This window comes from Diabrotica undecimpunctata, chromosome 7 (assembly GCF_040954645.1).
Source record: "Diabrotica undecimpunctata isolate CICGRU chromosome 7, icDiaUnde3, whole genome shotgun sequence".
In the NCBI taxonomy this organism is placed as follows: domain Eukaryota; kingdom Metazoa; phylum Arthropoda; class Insecta; order Coleoptera; family Chrysomelidae; genus Diabrotica; species Diabrotica undecimpunctata.
The window spans coordinates 132905424-132929411 of NC_092809.1; the positions used below are offsets into that span (position 1 = coordinate 132905424).

The 23988-nt window shown below is 33.8% G+C and overlaps 1 protein-coding gene across 2 annotated transcripts in view; it reads left to right on the forward strand.

The window, feature by feature from the left end:
• The window catches only part of LOC140445864 (uncharacterized), a 262320-nt gene that overhangs the window by 148210 nt on the left and 90122 nt on the right, over nucleotides 1-23988 (forward strand). For both annotated transcript variants that reach the window (XM_072538260.1, XM_072538261.1), the window contains exons 2-4: nucleotides 6386-6661; nucleotides 11251-11634; nucleotides 16147-16402. In XM_072538260.1, the coding sequence (XP_072394361.1) occupies nucleotides 6463-6661; nucleotides 11251-11634; nucleotides 16147-16402 (839 nt within the window). In that variant the 5' untranslated portion in view covers nucleotides 6386-6462. The remainder of the gene's footprint in view (nucleotides 1-6385; nucleotides 6662-11250; nucleotides 11635-16146; nucleotides 16403-23988) is intronic.

A 23988-nucleotide genomic window follows, 5' to 3' on the forward strand; every position in this document is an offset into this window, starting at 1 on the left:
CTTTATCTACTCAAAACAGTTGTTATAGCAACACTTTAACATTAGCTATGGAAAAAAATCCTTTATTCGGTTTTATTGCTAATACAGGTATAGAATCAGTCACTCCAAAATGTTTTATTCGATATAATAATTCAACTAAAACTCATTAAAGCGTCAAAACTATACAACGGAATTTAATTTCGTATTGTAGTTATTTGCTGTCGTCTCGTATTTTTCATTATAACTCTACTCGTGGATACTACTAACTAAAATATAAAATTCTACAACTCATAAAAATTGCTTTTCCTCATTGGACATTGTTTGTTGTTATTAAAAAAGTTTCGATATTAGATTTTGGCGTGACGTTGGCTTATAAATCAAATAAATTACAGAGAAACGTATGAGGTGTGCTTACCGGCAATTTGTCGTAGATGCAACTTTCTTTCACTTTAACAGATTGAAAACTGAATAAAGAATTGCAATATTCTGTGAGGAATGTGAAATATACATAATTTGATTTTGCTATATATGGACTTACATATTGCATAAAAGTTTTGAAAAAAGATGTAAGTGTAGTAATTGTTGAACTAACAACATTTTTATAATTTTAGATATTTTAAAATCTCTATACAGGAAAACTTTAACCAAATTTGATGAATTAATTAAACAAATAGATAAAATAAATTCTTTAACAATTAAATAATAAAAGAGAATGTAAATTATGTTCAAATTAATTGATATGCCAACATGTATAAATATTTGTGTTACTGTAACACTTGTTTGATATCCTAATATTACTATACTACCTGTTAATATTAAACAAATGATGTATTTGACAGGAAGAATTTCATCAATTATTAAGATTAATATCCAACTGTCTAGAATGGCAAACTGAACACATGCTGAACCGTAACCAAAATTTATAATAGATCTACGATTTATAATGGATGTGCTGATTGACGTTAACTGGTTTACTATATAAGAGGTGCACATATAGTTCAAAATAAAACTTAAACAATAATTTGGCTTCGCGAAGAGGTAATTTCAACTGGTTTATTTAAAGTAGATACTATTTTATTGGGAATAAAATAAAAGAGGTTAATTTAAATTAAAACAGTTGTTTTGGCTACATTCGTAAGAAATAAATTATATTTTTTATTTAGAAGAGAGTTTACATTTAAACGGGAGCTGGTTAAATCTATTAAATGTTTGAGTTAATAAATCAAATTATTTTCTCTATTTCAGACCTTAACCCATTTATGCAATTTACGATTTTTGTTAGGCATAAGCCACAATTTCACTTTATATTAAGTTTATTTTGACGTTTGTAACAAAATTTTTTTACTACCACATAGGGTATTACTATGGGGAGTTAAAAATTAGGGACAGAAATTATTAAGGCAGAGATAGGACAAAAAAATAAATCCAAACTTATGCGAACGGCTCTCAGGGTTTATTTTGAGTAACTGGGTCGTGGATAAGTCAATGGCAAGGGGTTCGGATTGCGGCAATTACAAAAATGAAACAAAGGGGAACTTACATGAATCTCCTGGAACAAATGGACAAACAACAAGAAGGACATCTAGCTATTTAAAACGGGACGCCTCTTCGAGGAAACTTTCTGCTGGAGGAAAGAAAAGGTTCTTCCGTCCTAAAAAAACGCAAAATAGAGGTTAGGAGACTTTTCTAAATAAATAAACAAAATGGTTTAGAGAAATAAATTAAACATTTATTGTTGTCTCACCACAAACAGTTACAAAAATAAATGGCACAAAATACTATATAGATAGTTACAGAGATAAATACCAAAATAACAAAGAAACACTTACTATGTTTTATCTGTTTACAACATCTGTTTACAAGTAGGCGATACTATAAAACTACAATAAATTGTTACTGGACCATAATCTGTGGCAGAAATAAATTATTACAAATAAAGAATTATCTTTTTAGATGAAACTATAAAGAGAGGTTAACCTTATTTCAAAACAAAACGAAACTAATGTCAAAAAAATAATAAAGCTAGCTGTCATATGTCAACATTAAATTTTAAAACAGAGAACAAATAAAATTACAGCAATGGTCACATCCTAAAATTTACATTATTAATTATTACAATTTAATATCTTATGAAAGCAAATTATTATTAGAAATTATTATTTTTACTTTGAAAGTTTAAACACAAAAGTTACCTAGATTGCACTAAAGTTACTTTAGATTTTCTGGGGTTAGGAACTGGAATTTAAACTAAACTCTTTGTGACTTGAACAAATTCATCTCGATACTGTAAAAGATGCTTTCAGGCGGCTGCTTAGGACATTGGAAGTCTGAGGTTAAAACTGGCACATTGGACACACCCTGGAAACGGCTTCTTAAAACACTGGAACCATCGTGGTTATTTTTAAAAGTTGTTGTAAGTGACACAAATCTCTTAGATACTTGGAAACTTAGAAATGGTGACTTCTCTTCCAAAACTGACACTTTACATAGAGTATAATTCACTATTTCCAACAAATTTGCCGGTTTCTTGACCGAATAAATTAAATATGTCTGCTTCAATCGCTCATGTTTTCAAACCTAACTTTCGACCTTAGATCTAATATCGGCCGGCTTCCAGTCTTGCGTCTCAACTCTCCTACTCCGTTCTCGCCGTGGAACAGCCCAAAAATCTTGTCAAACATGCTTTAAATTATATCGTAAAATAACCTTGAATAATTCCCAGCTAAAATCTCAAAACTAACGCATACAAATAAATCTAACCATATTTAACGTCGTAGTTACAAACTGGAATTTGGAATTTTTTCCTTTATACCCAATGTAAACAGAAAATTGGAGAAATATTTATACTCCGGCCAGGGACGTACTAGAAAATTTTATACTTGAATATTAGATAATTTAAGGAATTTTTTGCATTGTAATAGTTGCCATTTCTACTTTAGAAATCGTTCTCAAAATACAAAACATTAATAAATTTAACAAATTTTCTTTTTGTTATTTAGTAAAAAATCTAATAAATTAATTTTATCTGACCTATTTATATTGACAATTCAGACATATACTATACATTTTAAACTAGATGACTTTAAAATGAATCATATCAAAGAGTGTCAATACATATCAGAAATGATTGTAACAGCAAAGATAAGAATGGAGAAGGAAGACCTGAACATCATCGGAGTATACGGCCCAGAAAATACCAAACCTCAAACAACAAGGGAAACGTTTTGTGACGAATTGCTACCAGTAGTATATCAAGTCAGAGGGAAGATGATAATATTAAGGAAAATTAAAAACTGATGAAAAAGTTTTGCATAAATAACGAACTTAAAATAAACAACACATTTTTAGAACACAAAGCCCAACATAAATATGCAATAAATAACACCCATAGACAAAAATCTGATATAGATTACGTTAAAACCCATAGAGATATACATCCCATTAAAAATAATCGACGTAAGATGCCCCAACTCAGCAGATATAGGTAGTGGCCATAGCCTAGTATCATTATGAAATACTTCACACCTAAGGGAGCGGCGCCGATACTAACAAAAAGCATAGTCGAAGAAATAAATACGGAATCTACAGAATACTTATACAGAAAAAGAATATCAGAGAAGATTGATGGGAATGAAATATTAAAAAAGGATTGAACATTTAGGAAAGCTGGGAAAAACTCAAAAATAACATAATTAACATTAGCAATAGCTAGCAGTAGCAATAGAATCACTTGAAGAGAGGATAGTAACAAACACTAACATATTAAAAAAAAACCCCATGTTTTAGAGAAGACGTGAAGACAATATGTGAACAAAAGAAGAAAGTCTTTTTACAGTACAGAACACAACAAACTGAACAGGCACACAACCACTATAAACGAATCAGGAATGAAACAAATACTTTAGTTAGACAAATAAAAAGGAAACATGAGCTCAAAACGCACACCTATATATCTAATTTCTTCTTAGCTATACGAAATAGCTGTGTCGAGGTCTTTCTATACAATGCTCTCAGGTTAGCAAGCCAGGATATTCTTCTTCGTCCTGAGGCCCTTTTTTCTTCAATTTTAACTTGCAAAATGCATTGAACTTGCTCGCATCTGCCTTGATTTCTCATTATATGTCCCAAGTACTGCAGCTTACGACACTTAAAGATGTTGACCAAATCCGCAGTTGTATTTATCCTCCGCAGTACTTCTTTATTGGTGACTTTGTCTGTCCATGGTATCTTCAGGATCCGTCTGTATAACCATAGCTCAAAAGTCTGAAGTTTTGATTGAGTTTCTGCACTCAATGTACACATTTCTACTCCATACAGAAGCACTGAGTACACATAACATTTAAGGAGCCTTATTTTTGTTTCTAGGATGAGGTCATGGCTCTTGAACCCAGAGCTCATAGTCAAGAATGCACTTTTTGCCTTTCCGATGCGACATTTAATCTATTGGGTATTGTCCCACGACTCATTGATTATAGATCCCAAGTATTTGTATTGTGAGGCACGTGAGGCACGAGAACCAAATTCTCATTTGGTTCACATACAGATTTGCCCCAGTTATTTGCCACAGTTTTTCTTGCTGATGGTCATTAGCTTGGTTTTGCTGGTGTTTATATCCAGTCCATACCTTCTACTTGTTTCCGTTATTTTGTTTATTAAGTTTTGCAACCATTCTATGGTATTGGAAAACACTATTTTATCATCTGCATACCGCAGGTTATTGAGGTTGACTCTATTTATTGAGATGCCTTCATCAATATCTTTTAGAGCCTCTTCAAAAATGTGCTCTGAGTACAGATTAAATATCAGTGGAGAAAGTATGCACCCTTGTCTCACTCCCCTTAAGATTTTGACCTGATCTGTATATTCTGCATCTATTCGGAGCACTGCTGATTGATTCCAATACAGGTTAGCTATTATTTTTAAGTATTTTCCGTCAATCCCTGTCCTCTTCAGCACTTCCATCATTTGTTCATGCCTGACTCTATCGAAAGCCTTCTTGTAGTCAATCATTCATGCAAAAATATTACAGCTGACATCTCTACATTTCTGAAACAATACCTGCATGCTAAAAAAAAAAACTTCCCTCGTACCAATGGCGTTCACAAATCCAAACTTTTGCTCCTGGTTTTTTGGGCAATTGTATGAACTCAGATTTGAGCCACTCTACTGGTATTTTTTCTGCCTTGTATATTTCATTAAATATTTCAGTTATTATTTTTATTTGTTCTGCATCTAATAGCTTCAACAGTTCTGCAGGAATTTCATCAAGTCCCTGTGCCTTTTCAGCCTTCATTTGTCTGACGGCTGCCGTTATTTCTTCTGGTAGGATTTCGGAACCTGAATTTTCTTCAATGGTGTGCTCTTGTATTCTTCTAAGGTCATGGAAACGTTTCTTCCCATACTTTATTTTTATCTTCTTTGGTTATGGCATGATTGCCTTCATCATCTGTTATTTTTCCGCTGTTGCGTCTTCGGAACTTTCCAGTTATTTCCTTCACCTTTCGATGAACATTGAAGTTATCATATCGGCTCTGATACTCCTCTAGTTCGTGACATTGTTCTGTTTTTACCATCCAATGCAAAATTTGTTACTATCTAATGCAAAACATAAACCTACTTTCCACTCAGCAAGAAGGAATAAAAAGTAAAATTATGACCTTACCTTTATTTTCACTTTAAACCAAAGAACTGACGCCTTCAGTAAAGTGCTGAAAAACTTCCAAAGTCACAAAACTGGCCAATAGTCACCACTGTAATCATGATAATTCCCATAGGTAATTCTTTATCTTTACCATAGTGGAGCTTAAGAAAAGCAATAAGAGATGACTTTCTGGAGCTGGAAATTTTATTCTAGTAGACAAGTCTTCACTAAACGCCTGAGGAGTATTTTTTAGCCATTTATTTTGGCAAACTGTTCTTACAAGATGTCCTTAATTAACTATGTTTCATCCAGGTAAAAAATATAAGTGCCTTCTTAGTTTTCGAACTTTTCTTAAATATCACCTCCTTCAACAAATTGTATCTCGATAATCACATATTTTCTATATTTGAATAACACTTTAATTTTACAGAAGTAAAATTAGACATGTGTGCTACTTTTATAGCACGGGTTATCTTATTGTTTTTTTTGTCGTTAGTATAAAACAAACAACTTTGCACGGTATATTTAAAGTTCTAGACCGACAAAATATAAATTTTAAATAAAATAATTTACAACAAAAAATTTTATGTCGATTGAAAATTTTATTTCGAAGAATTTTAAAGTTCTTCGTCATTGGTTTATGACATAACATTGAGGATTATCAGCTCCCTCATAAAAACTGTACCATTATAATTTTTAAATGGAGTTGAAATTAAATTTCGTGTATAGTAAAACCAGTAAACTAATAAAAAATTTTTATTCCAGCTACATCATATTTCTTCGAAAAATAATTAAAAATGGTCCCAATCGACAAGTAATTGGAAATAAATTATGCCGTACAGATGACTCCAAACCTACCGAAGGAGGTCATGTGTAACATGGACAACGCCATGATACCACGACCACCGGCACTTCCACCTGGGCCTTTGGTACCGACTTTTGGAATCCATCCCCCACCAAAAGTTCCACCGAAGAATAAAACCGAGAGCGTAGGAAATGGACATGGCAGCATCCACAGTAAAAATAGTCAGGCGTCGGAAGGTATAAATATTAATTTAATTAATTCTATCATTAAAGTTTTTGTGCTATTAGTTGTTATAGAGGTTGCATCGTAATTCAATTACAAAGAACTCGACAAAAAATAAACTTGTATTTCAAATTTAGTCAATTGCTAATTGCAAACTATATAGCACAGGGAAATAAACAAGAAAATGCCTCTTCGGGTCTGTCACAAATCCAAGTATCTAAATGTTTTTAGTTATAGGCCAATATAAAAAAAACGTAGGTTAACGACGGGTAATTACGAACACTTAAGGAAAATAATTGTTTATTTGAAATATAAAAATGTTGAAAACTCGGAAATCACTACAGAGTGGCTAACAGTAATACAGCTATTAATTTTTGTTATTGGATAATCAAAAATAAAGATTTTAATAATAAAAAAACTCAATTAAAAATTTTCACGAAATGTTCGCTGTTACCCGAAATGTCGGGTAATAATAAACATGAGAAGGGTAATGGCGAACAGTATTACCCATTAACAAAAATCACATTTATAGTTGTCCGGTGTGTCCTAGCCGCTGCATAATTTATGCACCCATCCACCACATATAATGCAACGGAACCAAAGTTCGCTTTTCCCGAACTCACCACAAATTAAACAAGATTCTCCTTCATTACAATCGTCTGTATTAATATCGTCATTGTCATCAGATTCATCATCTTTATATGATGTCGAATCTTAGACATCGCTTGAAGATTGTAGTACTTTTCTCTTTGCAGTTTTATTTTTCTTTTTTAAACCTTTTTGTTTTTCAATTTCTTTTTCCATTTTTTGTTTCCTTCTAAGCTCCTTTTGTTTGAGTTCTAATTTCAAAGGCGTTGAGGTTAATATTTCGGATCTTTGTTTTTTTCTTCCACCCTTCTTTAGAACAGATATCTTTTGTTTTTCTTTCGGTAAAGGCAAGATATCGCTGAATGAAAAATTTTCGGTATTTTCACATATCTGGTTTTCTTTGGAAGGGCCTGGTTGGGGTTCCAGTAAATCTTCTTGAATAGTTTGTGAAAGACCTTCTTGGCTATTATTTTGTTGAGTTTGATTATCGTTTGAATTGTAAAAGTCTTCTTCATTAAATGTATTTCGGTTGAATGGAAAAATTCCGGTCTTCTCAAAACCGTTTGCAGCTTTGTCTATGCTTGCAACTCTAGTATACGCCTTTGAGAATAAAGTGCTTATATGGCACATTTCAATTTTCTCAGAGGGTTGAGATTTTAAAAACGAATCACATTCAACGTCATATGCTCGCTTCAATGATGAGAAAAAGCTAACGTCTAGTGGTTGCAGACGATGCGAGGTATGTGGAGGTATTGACAGCATAATGATACCATTTTCTTTGCAAAAATTATAAATTGCAATAGAGCAATGACTAGAGTGATTGTCCAGCACCAGTAAAATGAAATTATCTCTTGTAGGTTTATTGGTTTTCGCAAAATGTTGAATCCAAAACAGGAACACTTCTTCGTTCATCCAACCGCTTTTTGAACAGGAGTACAAAGAACCTGGAGGCCCATCCTTTTCTAAAGCAGGATTTCTTCTCAGTCTTGGATAAATGAATAGTGGAGGTGTAAAAGATCCGCTGGCACTCATAAAACAGCATGCCGTCACGTTCTTGCCTCTTTCTCCACTTGTAACGGCTCCAACTTGTTTTTGGCCTCTAGGTCCAATGATCCGATTAGACCTATTTACGTTTGTAATGCCAGTCTCATCGACATTAAATATTCAAGTAGGTGGAAACTTGTATTCATCGTACAGCTTACCCAAATTGTCATAAAACCTTGAGACTTGATCCTTATTGAAACCTTGAATGCGATTTAGACTTGTTGCTTCAGGTTTACAGAAACTTAACTCAGGATGCCTTGACATGAATCCATATAACCAGTCTTTACCTGCTTCTTGTTTTTCTCTGTTGAAACTATGTTTTAAGTTTAATTTCTCTGCATAGGCGAAGGCCTCTTTTCGCAACTGAATTGGGGTTAATCCATAAAATATTTTAGATAACGTTAGTAAATGACGACTCATTTCTTGTTCCTGTTCATTTGAAAAGAGAGTGTTTGCACCCAGCCTGCCTTTGTAAAAACCTCTAGAGACTCTGTTTTGTAATGTTGTAACAGGTATATTAAATTGGCGTGCAGCTTCCCTTAGGCCATAACGTCTTTCTTCAATTGCCTTTAGAGCAGCTTTCATTTGATCATCAGTCCATGAAAATTTGTTGGTACTTCGTTTCCGTTTAAAAGGCATCTGAAAAAGATACAAATTGTTAAATAAGCACAAGAAAAGCAAAAAGTAAAGAATCTAAGTCAAATTATTAAAAGAGTAAACCAGAACACTTGGCGGGTAATCGCGAACATCTGTTCGTGATTACCCGATTTGGAAATGAATATGAAGAAACTAAACAATCATAATATAAATGCATTTAACTTCTCCGTAATAGGACAATTTTATAAGTTAAATAATAGTAAGTTAACTAACTCTAACAATTTAAATGAAACCATCAAGTGTTTAGGTACATAGCATATTTTCTGAATTGCTAAAATTGTAGTGCAAGCACCAAAAACAAATAAATCGCTGTAAAAAATTCCACAAATACGGGGCAACTGTGTATCTATGCCACCACGTGCAGACTAGTAGGAAGCACGAAATGAAGTTTATAACGGAATGATACAGATGACGTACGCATGTATTCTGTGATGTTGCTATTACTATTGCTATAGATGCTATTACCCGTCGTTCCCCTATACGTTTTCTGAAGAGATTTCTCGTCTTTTTTTAATTATTAACAAAATGCATGTATAAATTAAGTATAAAAATACATTTTTTCTTTTATCCGCATTCTTTAAGGTCCACGTTTCGGATGCATATGTGGCTATGAGAAAAATGAATACTTTTAACAGCCTTAGTTTTGTGTGTATTGTTTTGCTAAAATTTTTCCAAATTATTACCAGTTGCATCATAGCTGTTCTAGCAATAGTCAACTTTCTACGTATCTCTCTGTTACACCCTCCGTCATTTGTTATTACGGACCCCAGGTATATGAAATTATTTACTACTTCAAAGCCCCCAAATTTCTTTAATGTGTTGAAGATTATTCCGGGCTCTATCTACTGTCATGATCTTTGTCTTACTTCTATTTAGCTTTAGTCCATATAATTTGCTTTTATCCTTAAGACATTTCATTATCTCTTCCATTTCTTCTTGATTTGCCGCGATTATTAAAGTGCCATCAGTATATCTCAAGTTACTGATTTTTTGACCTAATACTGATATTCCCCCCTTCCATCCGTCTGGTACCTTTCGCGTAATGTGTTCGCTGTAGATATTAAACAGAGTTGGCGAGATTATGCATCCCTGCTTGACACCTGCCTCTGTTCTAAAATGATCGGAATGGGTGTTGTTTATTTTTACTGTGCACTTATTATTTTCATATAGACTTCTAGTTGAATTAAGTGGTGGGGTGTTCTCATTTCAGCTAGTGTGGACCAGTAATCATTATAAAATATATAATTAAGCAGTAAAAATAATTCCATTATAAAAAATGTTAATAATTTCATATCTACAATTAAAAAAATTAAATAAAAAAATTTCGGTAAATTGGCTTTATATTCGCAAAATAACTGCTTGTTACCACATATAAAAATTAGGACTCGCAAGCTGTGTAGGTACCCCTTTTTGCCATTTCGATTTCCTGCTTTTATGTTTATTTTTTTTCCTTTAGTTTATAGGATCGCCATTTGTTACTGTATGCACTGCCAATGGTGGTCCTTAGGTAGTTATTTTTTGTAACTAATTTGATAATATAGCTAAGTCAGTTGTGTCATAAAGTACTTTATTAACTCGTTAAGTATATGTAATGATAAACGGACTAAACCCAACAATAATAATACTGACCCAACTACTAAGAAATACAATAATTGATTAATTGCCTTTTTCGTAGTTCTTATATATAACTATTTATTAAAGTAACCGTGTCTTTTGCAATGCTATCTTGAGTCGATCGACGACTATGTTTAGGTTTAGGACTACTTGTGCAGGTTAATTCCAATTCCCTCTTGGTTCACTAGGTCATTAATATTTAAAAATACACTTAAGATTGTATATTATAAGATTTTAGATAATAATTAAGGGTAATTAATCTCAATCAAAGCCGGCTTCCATGGAAAAAATATATCATTTTTAGGAATTTAAAGACATTGATGAGTTTGAATGTTGTACCAAATAGTTTGTATAGTGTTTGTGTTATGCCTATACATTAAATCCCAATTAGATTAATGCAATATTAAATTGTACCAAATTAAGGAGCGACTAATTTGCGTTCCTAGCAAAAAAGCTCCCATTTAGGATGTTTATAGTATCACCTTTTTCTAGTAACTTTTCTGATTAATTATTAATACGTATATTAGAAAATATTGGCATATCGAATATTATATTTTATAATTTGAGTACCCCAATAAAGTAGTTATAATAAGTTCATGACATACTCGTATATATTTAACTTTCGACTAACAGATCTTTTTAATTATAAATATTTTGATTGTGTTGTAGTTTTTAATAAGACTTCTCACTTTTCACGTAGGTTTCCGTTTGGTGGATGCCAACGGGCAAAACAATGACGAAACCGGAAGCGTCTATTCAATCTACAAACAGAAAATTGACTCGATGTTTGAATCCGACTCGAGTAGCACCAAGAATAGCGTTCAAGCCAAAATAGAGAAAATGTTTCATGATGTAGCTATAGACAATGGCATTCAAATTGACGACATTGGCGTTCACACTTTCTCGGTGGACTACTTGGGATCAGTTCCTTTGAACGAGAAGGTTACGAGCTTAACGGGATTGCAAACTCCATTAAGGAATTTATATTTTACGTACAAGAAGGTTATGAAGTCGAAGAAGACGTTAACAGGGAGGTTGGAGATTTCAAGTAATGGGTTAAAGGTGCAATATCAAGGAGACAAAGGTAAAATTATGTCACAATTTGTATTAGTATATTACTGTATATTTAAAACATGTGTTCAGTCTTAGTGTTTTTTTTAACGTTGCAGTGGGTGATTAACAATATAGAGGGCATTCATTTAAAAAAAGATGATATTTTATAAAATAAAGTAAACTAGATATAGTAGCAGTTTTTTATAATAATGAAGTAATATACTCTTTTTCTTGTTTATTTTATCAATACAGTTAACAGCTATTATATTCGTCGTCGGATGTAAGCCTCCTTTAGGTGTGTCCATTCATTTCTGGTCGTTGGTTTTTACGACCAACCATTCACTTGATGTCATTAGTCCATCTGGTCTGGGTCTGCCTCTACTTCTCTTATTTCCTCTTGTTTACCTTTTCACAATGTGCTTCGTCCAAAGATTGTCTTCCATTCGTACTATCTCTCCTGCCCAGTTCCATTTAAACATGGCAATATTTTGGATTACATCTGATACTTTGATCGTTTTATTATTTCTTTATTGGATTTAAAATTTTCCGTTCCATAGTTACTTGAAAATTCTGGACCATGTTGATGTTAAAAGTCCATGTTTCAGTCTCATACGTCATAACTGGCGATTGCATACTGATAGAGTTTTTGCCTTTAACGTATTTGGTAAGTTTGATTTAAATGCTGTGCTAAATCAGCCTTTAGGTTAAGCGTTGATAGTTCGATTCTTTGTCCTAAGTTTTTGTATTGAGATCTAATAACATTCTCTGCAATTATTTTGTGTCTTTTGCTATTAACGCAGGTGGCAAATTTTAGGTGACTTAGATTTTCACCGTCTATAGTCATTCATTTATGTGCAGATTCTAAAGATCCAAACATATCTAAAGTCTAAGACCTGAATGAGATAGAATCTTCTTCGTGTGTTCCGTTGGAGTAGTGGAATCCACATATCCGAAGATCACATTGGTCACACTTCACAAAGAAGTGGTACCTATCTTATCCCCAAGCTATGCCACCACCCCTCCCAATCGCAGTACATAACGAATTGAGAGGCTTATTTACTGAAAGTTACTTTGGATGCTCTGAAAAATAGGACATCCTCTGTTGTTCTTTGTGTGGTTGGGCCACCTAAATTTAGGGGTACCTAGAACAGCTTTACTCCCTATGATTTACTGAATTTAACTTATTACGTAACTTTGGGGCTTAAGTCCCCAAAGGTGTATGTTCCAGACAGAGAGCCACCAACCTAAGTTGATTTTTCTTTATCCGAAATGTGTGTGTTCGGTAACTCAGTCGCTGAATTGGCAAAATAAATTTTATGCTCCTCGCCGACTGAGCACGGAAAAGGACTGGATATCGCGCCCACGCTTGCCACATTTGACCTCGATGCTCAGGCCTCGCGACTATAGGTCCTTTGATTGAACAAAAATTAGATTTCGCTTAATGTAGTTGTGTCGTTGGCATGGCTGTTGAATTAGAAGTTTGTTAGTAAAGGATAACATGAAATATTAATAGAAGAAAGTAGTAGTTGGTGGAGTGTGATAGAGTTAGACTATTGGGTGGATATCTCATTTACTCACAGTCTTTTAACTCTCTTAATATTCTAATTAATTACTATTTAACTGGGAATAAGCCACAATTAAAGGTTAAAATACGTTTATTGACGTTTCAATTTCCACTTCGGAAATCGTTCTCAAAATACAAACATTAGTAAATTAAACAAATTTTGTTTTTGTTACTTAGTGAAAAATTCTTCTAATAATTTAATTTTATCTGACTCATTTATATTGACAATTCAGACATACATTATACATTTTAAAGTAGACGACTTTAAAATGATATTGCCAATATTGTTGAGTTGCGTTCCTGGGACGACTTTACTTATAAGATAGTTCATTCGATTACATAAAATCAACTTTAACTTGAGAATATCCGTCAGAAAAGATCATATTAGAAGAATTTTTCACTAAGTAACAAAAACAAAATTTGTTTAATTTACTAATGTTTGTATTTTGAGAACGATTTCCGAAGTGGAAATTGAAACGTCAATAAACGTATTTTAACCTTTAATTGTGGCTTATTCCCAGTTAAATAGTAATTAATTTAAAATGCCACAAGAAAATAGCTTCAGAACAATCTTAATATTCTGTTCCGATAATTCCGGTCGTTAAATATTAGGTATGCGTTTTTGTCTATCATTCTCAGTATTTTGATTTACTTTGCACTGTGTATCTCCAAATACCAAATCCAAGACACCAAATAATTATGAACTACCGAAAGTTCAAAAAGCGAATACACAACTTAGACCTATTTGTAGTACCATGAATTTAGCTTGTATTAAATTATTAATTCTTTCAATCTTAATTATTACAAATCAAATCACACCATCAAGATGAATAAGGAAATTATGAACTCCTTATGCGATAGAGCCTAAATTACGTGTTCTAACAAAAATTCGTTCTTAGAGGAGAAACATTTGTTAATATCTGTTTTATTGAAAAATGATTATCCTTTATTGGTTTTAAATATTGAATTTTTAAGAACGAATGGGACAAAACAACTTAAAATGGGTTTCGATAACATTCACAAGAAATACTACGAGAAAATAACCAATATCGTATATAAGAGAATTATCGGAAAAACTTATAACAATTAGAAATAAATTCAATATTAACATTTAAGACAACAAACACATTGAGATCTATTTTATCTAAAACTAAACCTAACAATGAACAAGAAAGAACAAAGAGTTGCATTTATAAAATACCTTGTAAATGCGCACATTTTTATTTATGTAAAATTCGCAGTTTTGCAGCGAATCCTGGCTTTTTCCTTTTTTATTTTAGTCACCCTGACTTGCTGCAGTTTTTTTGAACAAAAATCGTTCTGCGACGTAATTCGGTACGTCGACTGCCTCTCTTAGGCTGCTGTGTTGTACTTGTATCCTCTTCTTTGTAGTGTTACAGACGGGATTTTGCCATGTTGGCTTTTTCAATTGTGGCGTGCTTTTTGAAAGTCAATTCTTTATCTATAGTTTCTCCTAGTTATTTTATTTAGCTTTTCCACTAGATGGTGTTGTTTTACACTGTCAGTGTCAGAGTTGTTTCTTTGTCTGTTGATATCTCTTTTTAAAAAGTACCGCTTTTGCTTTGTCGGAGTTTAAGGCGATTTTCCTTTTTATACTCCACTGTTCGATGTTGTCTAACGCTGTTTGCTGTTTGTTTACTGCTATGTCTAGATTTCGGCGTTTGGCCGCTATCGCAGTGCCATCGGCATAAAAGCTTAGTAGAGTTTCTGTTATTTTTGGAACGTTGGCGATGTATATTTTATACAGTAATGGTGACTGCCTGGTGGTTCTAGCCTCTGGAGTTCTGAGCCCGGACAGGACTTGCCCTATACGAACTCTGAAGTTCGTGTAATTTTGCGGAAATGTACTGTCTTTTCCTGGCTTTAGGATAATGTTGTTATGACTCTTCTTCCATTAATTTCGGAATTGCCTGTATCTGAGCATCGGGTTGATTATGTTCGTTAGAAATACTATGGCTCTTACCAGTTTTCATAACTGTTTTTAGTTAGTCCCTTTATCTCCTATTGTGATATTAAAGGGATAATTTCGTTTGGATCCTCGACCCCTTCTTTTTTTGCTCTTCGACTTCTTCAATGAACTCGATGTGTTCTTTTGTGTGTTAATTTATTGTACGCTCTCTCTCGAGAGTAGTCTTCATAACCTCGGCTTTTTTCTCGTATTGGATTGGTTTTCTATGCCTTCTGAGAATTCTTTGGAGCTTACAAATATTTTGCATATTTAGGCCTTGTTACTCCATGTCTTGGACGTGGTTTTCCCAGTTTTAACCACGGCGTTGTTGTACTGTTTTGACCTTTCTATTAAGTCGGTTTGCCTTTTATTTAATTAACTGGTTCCTTGTTTTTCTCGCTGTCTGCGTAGCTCTGTTCTTATTATTCTTATTCTGTCTTTTATCTCCTGGGGTATATTTTTAAACTTTTCCATGTGTATTTCTACTTTCTCTTCTGTAGTGCTGTTCCTGAGTGCTTGTTGTATGATGCTCTCAAACTCTGGGACTCTATCTTCTATTAAGTTAACGTTCGTTTCATGTAATCGAGTGAAGTATCCTTCAATTTGGTCGTTCTAGGAACGTGACTTAAAAATATTGACAATATTTTCTTAAAGTCATCTACTATAATATATATCTAAATTGTCATTAATAAGAATGATTCAGATAAATTAAATTACTAGAAGAATTTTTTAACTAAGTAAAAAAAACAAAGTTTGCTTAATTTATTAATGTTTTGTATTTTTTCCAAAGTGGAAAATGAAACGTCGAAATGGCTTATTTTAAAGTAAAATTGTGCCTTATTCCCAATAAAACTGTATTAGATATCTTTTTCATAACTTTCTTTTTTGTCAAGTACATACAAAATTAGAATTTGCTGAAAATAACAACAACATACTGTCTTTATACAGTAATAAAAATAATTTCGTCTATAATAATATTGTGTACACATATCATAAAACATTTTTTCTAGGTGACCTAGAACAACACAACTCATTTCCGACAATAGCCGTTTGGAGTGCCGTGAAATTCGTCATACACGACGACCGACCCCATCCGACGTACGCCTTTTTGCCCCTCATCACCGACCCCGATAATATGGATAAAAGGTCACTGTTCCGGGCACTCGACGAAAGTGAAAAGAAGTACATCACGACCGAGGCGCATTCGCCATTATTTGCAGTGGTCATGAGAAAGATTGGAGTGCAAAAACAGTTGGAATGTCACGGGTAAGTTTGAAATCTTGAAATATATATATATATATATATATATATATATATATATATATATATATATATATAAATTCGTAACGAGTTTACTTAAAAATTGGAGTCCAGTTAAAGAAATAATATATCCCCAATTAAACAAAATTGATTACTATCGCCACAATGCGTATATTTAAACAGCGAAACAAAAACTGGATGGGTTTGAATTACCTATTATTTTCAATATATCGAATGACGTTTTACTGAAAAAATCAGAAGCTGCACAGTGTAAGACTTGAGGTAAACAGAGGTCTTGATAATTGAGCTAGGTGGGCTGTCTATTGTGTAAGTAAGTAATGTATTTGTACCGACGGCGTAGTATATGTTTTCATTTATTCCTGTTGCTTCTCTTCTTATTTGTGTGCACAAATAATTCGATTTAATTGAAATAGGGCAAAAAAAGTTTTCCAACGCGCAACCAAATTATCGAACCATTTTTATTTTTAAGGCTTTCTGTTTAAAAAATAGTTTTTGCAACTTTTTTAATTTCTCGCTTATAGCTTCGAGTCAGGGTGCTGAAAGACTAATTAAAGCAAAACTTAAAAGTCTTCTAAAAAAACTAATAGCAAAAAGTATAAATAAGCTTTAGTGATATTATGGAAGACACAAGAGCAGAAGAGGTTTTAAGAAAGAAGAAGAAAATTTTGAAATAAGAGCATTTACAGAAAATAACAGCAAGACAAAAATATGAGCGAAAATGATATTGTATCCAATTCTGTCTAACCAAACCCTTGCAGTGGAAAAAGATGCAAAAACAACTGTGGAAATATCGGTCCTGAAAAAAGACAAAAAGTGTTTGTACATTTTTGGGGACTCTCTGATAATCGTCGAAGAGTTTGGTTAGTTAGAGTAAGTCAAACAAAAGATGTGAAACGTAAACGAGTCGATACAGGAAAAAGAGGAACAACCAATAAAAATCATATCAATGAAGAAAAGTTGTTTGTTTGCAATTCTTGTCAGCTACGCTAAATATATCCTTAAAATATATCTATACAGAAGTAAGAAGTCTACTTGGGCTGCCCAAAAAAGCAATTACGAGGAAAATACGTACCACCGAATACATCCAAACTAGCTAACAATCAGTGTTTAACTTCATCAAAAGTTTACTTATCATTATCACATAAACATAAAAATATTGCTAATCTATACCGCACATACAAAAAACGATCAGAAGATAGTGATCAGAAGAAAATGGTATAGATTTTGTAATTGAGAGGGTGTACCGTATAATATTTATCGAGGAGTTTAATATAAGATTTCATATTTCCAAAAAAGATAAATGTTTAAAAAAGCTACAACCGGTTTTTTACACATAAAAACATACACAAACAGAGTCTAATACGCTTTGTGTGAGTTTTAATTTGGAAAAAGTCTTAAATGATTCACATGGTGATTTATTATTCAATGTTTTTATATTATTCGCAAAGATTGGCAGTGTATAATACGAAAACGGCTTTTTAAGCTGATTTCGTAAATACGAAAACGGGACGCGTCAAGTCTCTTGTTATCATTGGAATAAAAGTCACATGAAAAAGGGGTGCAAATGAAATATCTAATTTCTAAAAATTATGAAATATCTTATCTAAAAATATCTTAAACATCTTATCTTAAATATCTTATCTAAAATATCGTATCTAAAAATTTATCAGGTTTAGTTAATTTTACCTGTTGCCATGATTTAGAAAAAGTTTTAGCACCTACAAAGAAACACGATCCCAATATTATCATGGGAGATTTTATTGCAAAGATTGGTGAAGGTGAACAGGAAGATATCACAGGAAAATATGGTCTGGAAATACGAAATGAAAGAGGAGATATGTTGGCATCTTTTTGCGTAGAAAAGCAATTAGTAATAACAAACACAATTTTCAAACTTCCAAAACGTCGTCTTTACACCTGGAAATCACCAGCAGATACACCTGAACGAGTTGTTCGTAACCAAATAGACTTCATATGTATAAATAAGAGATACAGAAATTCAGTATTAGCAGTAAAAACATATCCAGGCGCAGATGTACCGATAGGAAAAATAAGACTAAGAATAAAAAGAGTTGCGACGAATAAGCAAACAATTACTATTGATACAGAAAAGATGTTAAATGATACTGTAAAACAAGAAATAACTAGTATATTAAAACAAAAAATAAAGTTAACATCAAGCAAAGAGGAAAGTACTGAAGAAAACTGGACGAGAATTAAAGACATCTTAAAGACCGAAGCTGAAACTGAAACTGAAACTAAATTGAGTGCGCTAAAAGCAAGAAAAAAACAAGGGTGAATGACAGAAGAAATACTGAGACTTATGGATCAAAGAAGAGAAGTCAGAAATAAAGATAAAAACGAATACAAGAGGATCCACGCAATAATCAGGCAGAAGATAAGACACGCGAAAACACAATTTCATAGTAAAGAATGTAATGAAATTGAACAATATGAAAAGAAACACCATACATTTCATCTGCACAAGAAATTAAAAGAGGTCGCTGGAAACAAACGGAAACAAGTATCTCAAAGTTTAGAAGACAGAAACGGACACAGAATATTAGACATCAATGAACAGTTAAAAGAATGGGTAAACTACATTTCTGAATTATTTGAAGATGAGAGAGTAGAACACTATATACTGATTGCTATATCAGGTCCATCTATAACAGAAAGTGAGGTTACACGTTCAATACAAACGGCAAAAAATGGAAAAGCACTTGGCCCCGATGAAATAAGTGCTGAAATACTGAAGTTTTTGGGAGAAAATGGAATTAAAGCTCTGTGTAATCTCTTTAACAGAATTTATGACACTGGGATATTACCAACTGATTGGTTAAAGTCGACATTTGTCACAATACCTAAGAAACATCGTCCAAAAACATACGGTGATTATCGGACAATAAGTCTGATGAGTCACGTTTTGAAGATCTTCCTGCGAGTAATACACAACAGAATTTACACGCTGTTAGAGGACAGAATTAGCAATACTCAATTTGGGTTTAGGAGTGGCTTGGGTACAAGAGAAGCCTTGTTTAGTATACAGGTACTAGTACAGAGATGCAGAGATATAAATCAAAATGTGTACATTTGTGCAATCGATTTTGAAAAGGCTTTTGACATAAGTCCGACATAACAAAATGCTAGAAATATTGGAAACAGCTGGATTGGACGATAAAGATCTACGAATAATAACAAATCTATACTGGCATCAAGTAGTAAGAATAAAGGTTGAACAAGAACTGTCGGATAAAATAAATATAAAAAGAGTAGTGAGACAAGGCTGTATATTGCCGCCTTTACTTTTTAACTTATATTCGGAGGAAATATTTAAGGAAGCCTTAATGGAGACAACCGGGTATTATTTTGAATGATGTAACCGTCAACAATATTAGATATGCCGACGATACCTTAGTGCTTGCTAATTGCGGAGAAGACCTTCAAAATCTAATGAACAAAAGAAAACAGACTTGTGATAAGTATGGATTAAAACTCAACGTTAAGAAAACTAAATATATGATAGTTAGCAAACAAAATTATATGCAGGATGACGGTATAAAATTCGGAGATGCCACACTGGGCAGAGTAAAGAAACTCGTATATCTCGGCAGTAATATCAATGAAAACTGGGATCCAACCGCAGAAATTAAAAGCCGAATAGAACAAGCCCGAGCTGCCTTTGTAAAAATGAGAAACGTACTTTGCAGTCACGATTTTAGCATTGACCTTAGAGTTCGAATAACATCTTGCTACATCTTTCCTGTCCTGCTGTATGGAGTGGAAGCGTGGACTCTAACTGAGGCTATTCTTAAACGCTTGACAGCCTTTGAGATGTGGGTGTACAGACGACTACTGAAAATAAGCTGGGTCGACAGAGTTAGAAATGAGGAGGTCCTTAAACGGCTGAACCAAACAACACAACTGGTCAATATAATAAAGAAACGCAAGCTGGAATACTTCGGTCACATTATGAGACACCCTGAAAAATATGATCTTTTACATCTGATCATTCAGGGAAAGATCCAAGGTAATCGTGGTCCTGGTAGAAGAAGAACATCATGGCTGAAAAATCAAAGGCAATGGTATGGAAAATCAACTACATCGTTATTTAGAGCTGCTGTCATGATGCAACATGATATCCAACGATCGATAACGGTCATGGAATTAGAAGAAGAGGACCTGTTGCCTTAATAAAAATGAATCACCTTTAGCATTTTTTTTTTCCAGTTGTAAAAAAATATAGTCGATAGGTAACTTTCTTATGTTTGTGATTAAGCAGAAAATATTAGTAACCGACATTATTTCACAAGCTATTTAAAAAATACAGTCTTCAAATGACAGGTTATATAGTTCTAAACGGCATTTTTTTTTTTTTTTTTTTTTTATTAACATTTAAGATTTTTACAATCTGTTTTGCAGTGAAAACAATAAGTAAAATTTTTTGTCTTTACATGACAGAGAGATGTAAGGTCCAGTGACCAAATCATCACGACACAAATTGGCTTTTTACCGGTAGGATGCGCACATACACTGATACGCGAGCACTAAAAGCGGCACTGATCACAATGGCTGGGTGCTGTTGAAGGCGTAACTCCCACTGCTGTAGGCTCTGTCAGGATAGGTGAGGTAGGTCCAAGGGGTCATGTCGCTTCAATCTCTTCGCTTGTTGGTTGTTGAGAAGATTGTGTGCCAGTGTATTAGGATGCACCCGCAACCTGTTTTGATATTGTTCAGAAGTTTTTTTGCACTCTTCAGAGACTGTTAGTACCTGAAGATCTCTATGTATTGCATCATTCTGGATATACCAAGGTGCATTAGCGATTGTTCTCAGAGTTTTGGATTGGAATCTTTGTATTATCATAATATTAGATTTGCTAGCTGAACCCCAGAGCTGTGAGCCATATGTCCAAATGGGTTTTATTATTGTATTGTATATCAGCAGCTTGTTGTCAATCGATAGGTGAGAGTTTTTTCCCAACATCCAGTAAAGTTTTTTGTATAAAATTCCCAATTGAAGCCTTTTCGTCCATATATGTTTGGTCCAAGTTAGACGTTTGTCAAGGTGAATACCTAAGTATTTTACGTCATGCTTTTGGGGCAAAGGATGTCCATTGAGGTTAACTTGTGGACATGTACCATGTACATGTGAATGTAATTTGTGTAGATTTTGAGGGGTTTACTCTAATTCTCCAGAGTTTAAGCCATTCATTTGTTTTGTTCAGATGTAGTTGCAGTCTCTCTGATGCTATTGTTGGGTTGCTATGAGAGGACAAGAAAGCAGTATCATCTGCGAATGTTGCAAGCGTTAGATTATTGCTTATTGGCAAGTCAGCCGTATATATCAGGTACAGAATCGGTCCGAGCACACTACCCTGAGGTACACCAGATAGGATGGGGTAGAGTTTTGTATAGGCTTCACTATATTTTACCAGATATCTCCTTTCTGTAAGGTATGATTGAAGCAGTTTAAAGTAAGGGTAAGGTAAATTTTTCTTTAATTTGTACAGAAGTCCTGTATGCCACACCTTATCAAAAGCTTAAGAGGCGTCTAAAAAGGCTGCAGTACAATATTGCTTGTTCTCGAGACTACTTCTTATTGTTGTGTATAGTCTGTGAATTTGTTCTATTGTACCATGTTGGTTACGAAAACCGAATTGATGGTCAGGTATGAGACACTTTTCGTCCAATATTGGTTTGATTTTTCGTAGTAGAAGTTTTTCGAAGACCTTAGAGATGACTGGGAGTAGACTAATCGGTCGGTATGAGTTGACATCTTTTGGATCTTTACCAGGTTTTTGAATGAGTATAATCTGTGCCACTTTCCATTGCAGAGGGAAGTAATGCAGACTAAGCATAGCATTGAAGATCATAGTGATTATTCTGTAATAGTCATTGGTTAGTTCCTGAAGGATCTTACCCGTTATGAGGTCGAATCCCGGAGCCTTATTGGGTTGTATTTCATTCTTTATTATCTGTTTTACTTCTTTAATATTAAACTTGGTGATTGGTAGATCCATTTGATATGGAGCCTCAAGAAAAGAATTAAATGGTTCTTCTTGTTCTAATGGCACTACTCTGTTAAATGGACTAAATACTGTAGAAAGATGTTCAGCGAATGTTTCAGATTTTTCTGTGTCTGTTCTTGCCCATTTACCTTTGACATTTTTTAGAGGAGGTATGGCGTCTTGTGGACCTTTTACCTTTCTCGTCGCCTTCCATAGAGAATAATTGGTGTCTTTGGACGGAGCCAAATTTTCTAAGTAAGTTTGGATCCCCCTGTTTTTCTCTTCTTTTAATAGATTTTTAAGTCTTCTGGTAATTCTGTTTAAATTTTGTTTGTCAATAGGAGCGTGTGTGTTTTGCCACTTTTTCCTAAGTTTTCTTTTCTCATCGATCAGGTTTTTTGCACTTTGCGAACAGTTTATGCTTTCCTTCCATGTTGTTTGTTCAGGAGTAGAAATCCAACCTGCCTTTTGTATCGAGGTAGTAAGTTGTTGTACCGCATTTTCAATTTGTAATTCTGTTTTAAGTGGCAAGTTCGTTGGTATTTGTTCTGCTAGTGCGCTTCGAAATATTTTCCAATTTGTTTGATTATTGGTTAGGACTGGAGGCTTATTTCTGAGTATGATTTTGGAGTCTAGGTCAATTAGAATGGGAGAATGATCTGAAGAGAGGTCCCAGCATGATTCTATTGCTAAATAGTTAAGAGAGATACCTTTAATCACACAGAAGTCTAAGAGATCTGGTGTTTTATTTGGATCTGTAGGCCAATAAGTTGGTTCTCCTGTAGATATGTGTTGTAGGTTGTTTCCTGTTATTGACTTCAGCAGTTGTCTACCCCTTGTTGTAATTACCCTAGAGCCCCAGTGATGATGTTTACAGTTAAAGTCTCCTCCTGCTATGAATTTGTGTCCAAGAGAACTGAAATAGGTGCTAAAGTTGTTTTCGTTGATTGGTTGACCAGGAGGACAGTAGACCGCAGATAAGGTAAGGTTGCCTAGCCAGTCTTCGATGACAATGCTAGTTGATTGCAGGTACTTTTCACTGAGCTTATTTAACTCATGGTGTTTTATATTAGATTTGATAATAATAGCTGTGCCACCGTGTGCCTTGTCATTTGGATGTTTTGTGTAGTGGACAATGTACTTGGGAATTTTGATATAGTTTTTGTCTGTTAGATGAGCTTCTGATACAAGCATAACATCAATTTTCTTCTCGTCGAGGAAAATTTTTATTTCTTGGATGTGGTTCGTTAGGCCATTTGAGTTCCAGACGGCTATTTTAAGTCTGTGTTGCATTAGTGCATTTTGGAAATCATAGGCATAAGAAGGTTAAGCATAGTGTCCATTCTCTCTACTAGTTTTGTCATCAGGTTTTCAAGGTTGGCAATTTCCGTTGAATGGTTTGAGCCGACATTAGTTTGTTGATTTGTGATTTCATCCGCTTGACTATTTCCTGAAGTTTTTTGAGCGTAAGAAACACCAGGGGTTACTCTTTGACTATTGGTTTCATGGGTGTCTGTTCTGTGGGTCTCTTGATTCTTTCTGAGTTGGGGGAATTTTTCTTTT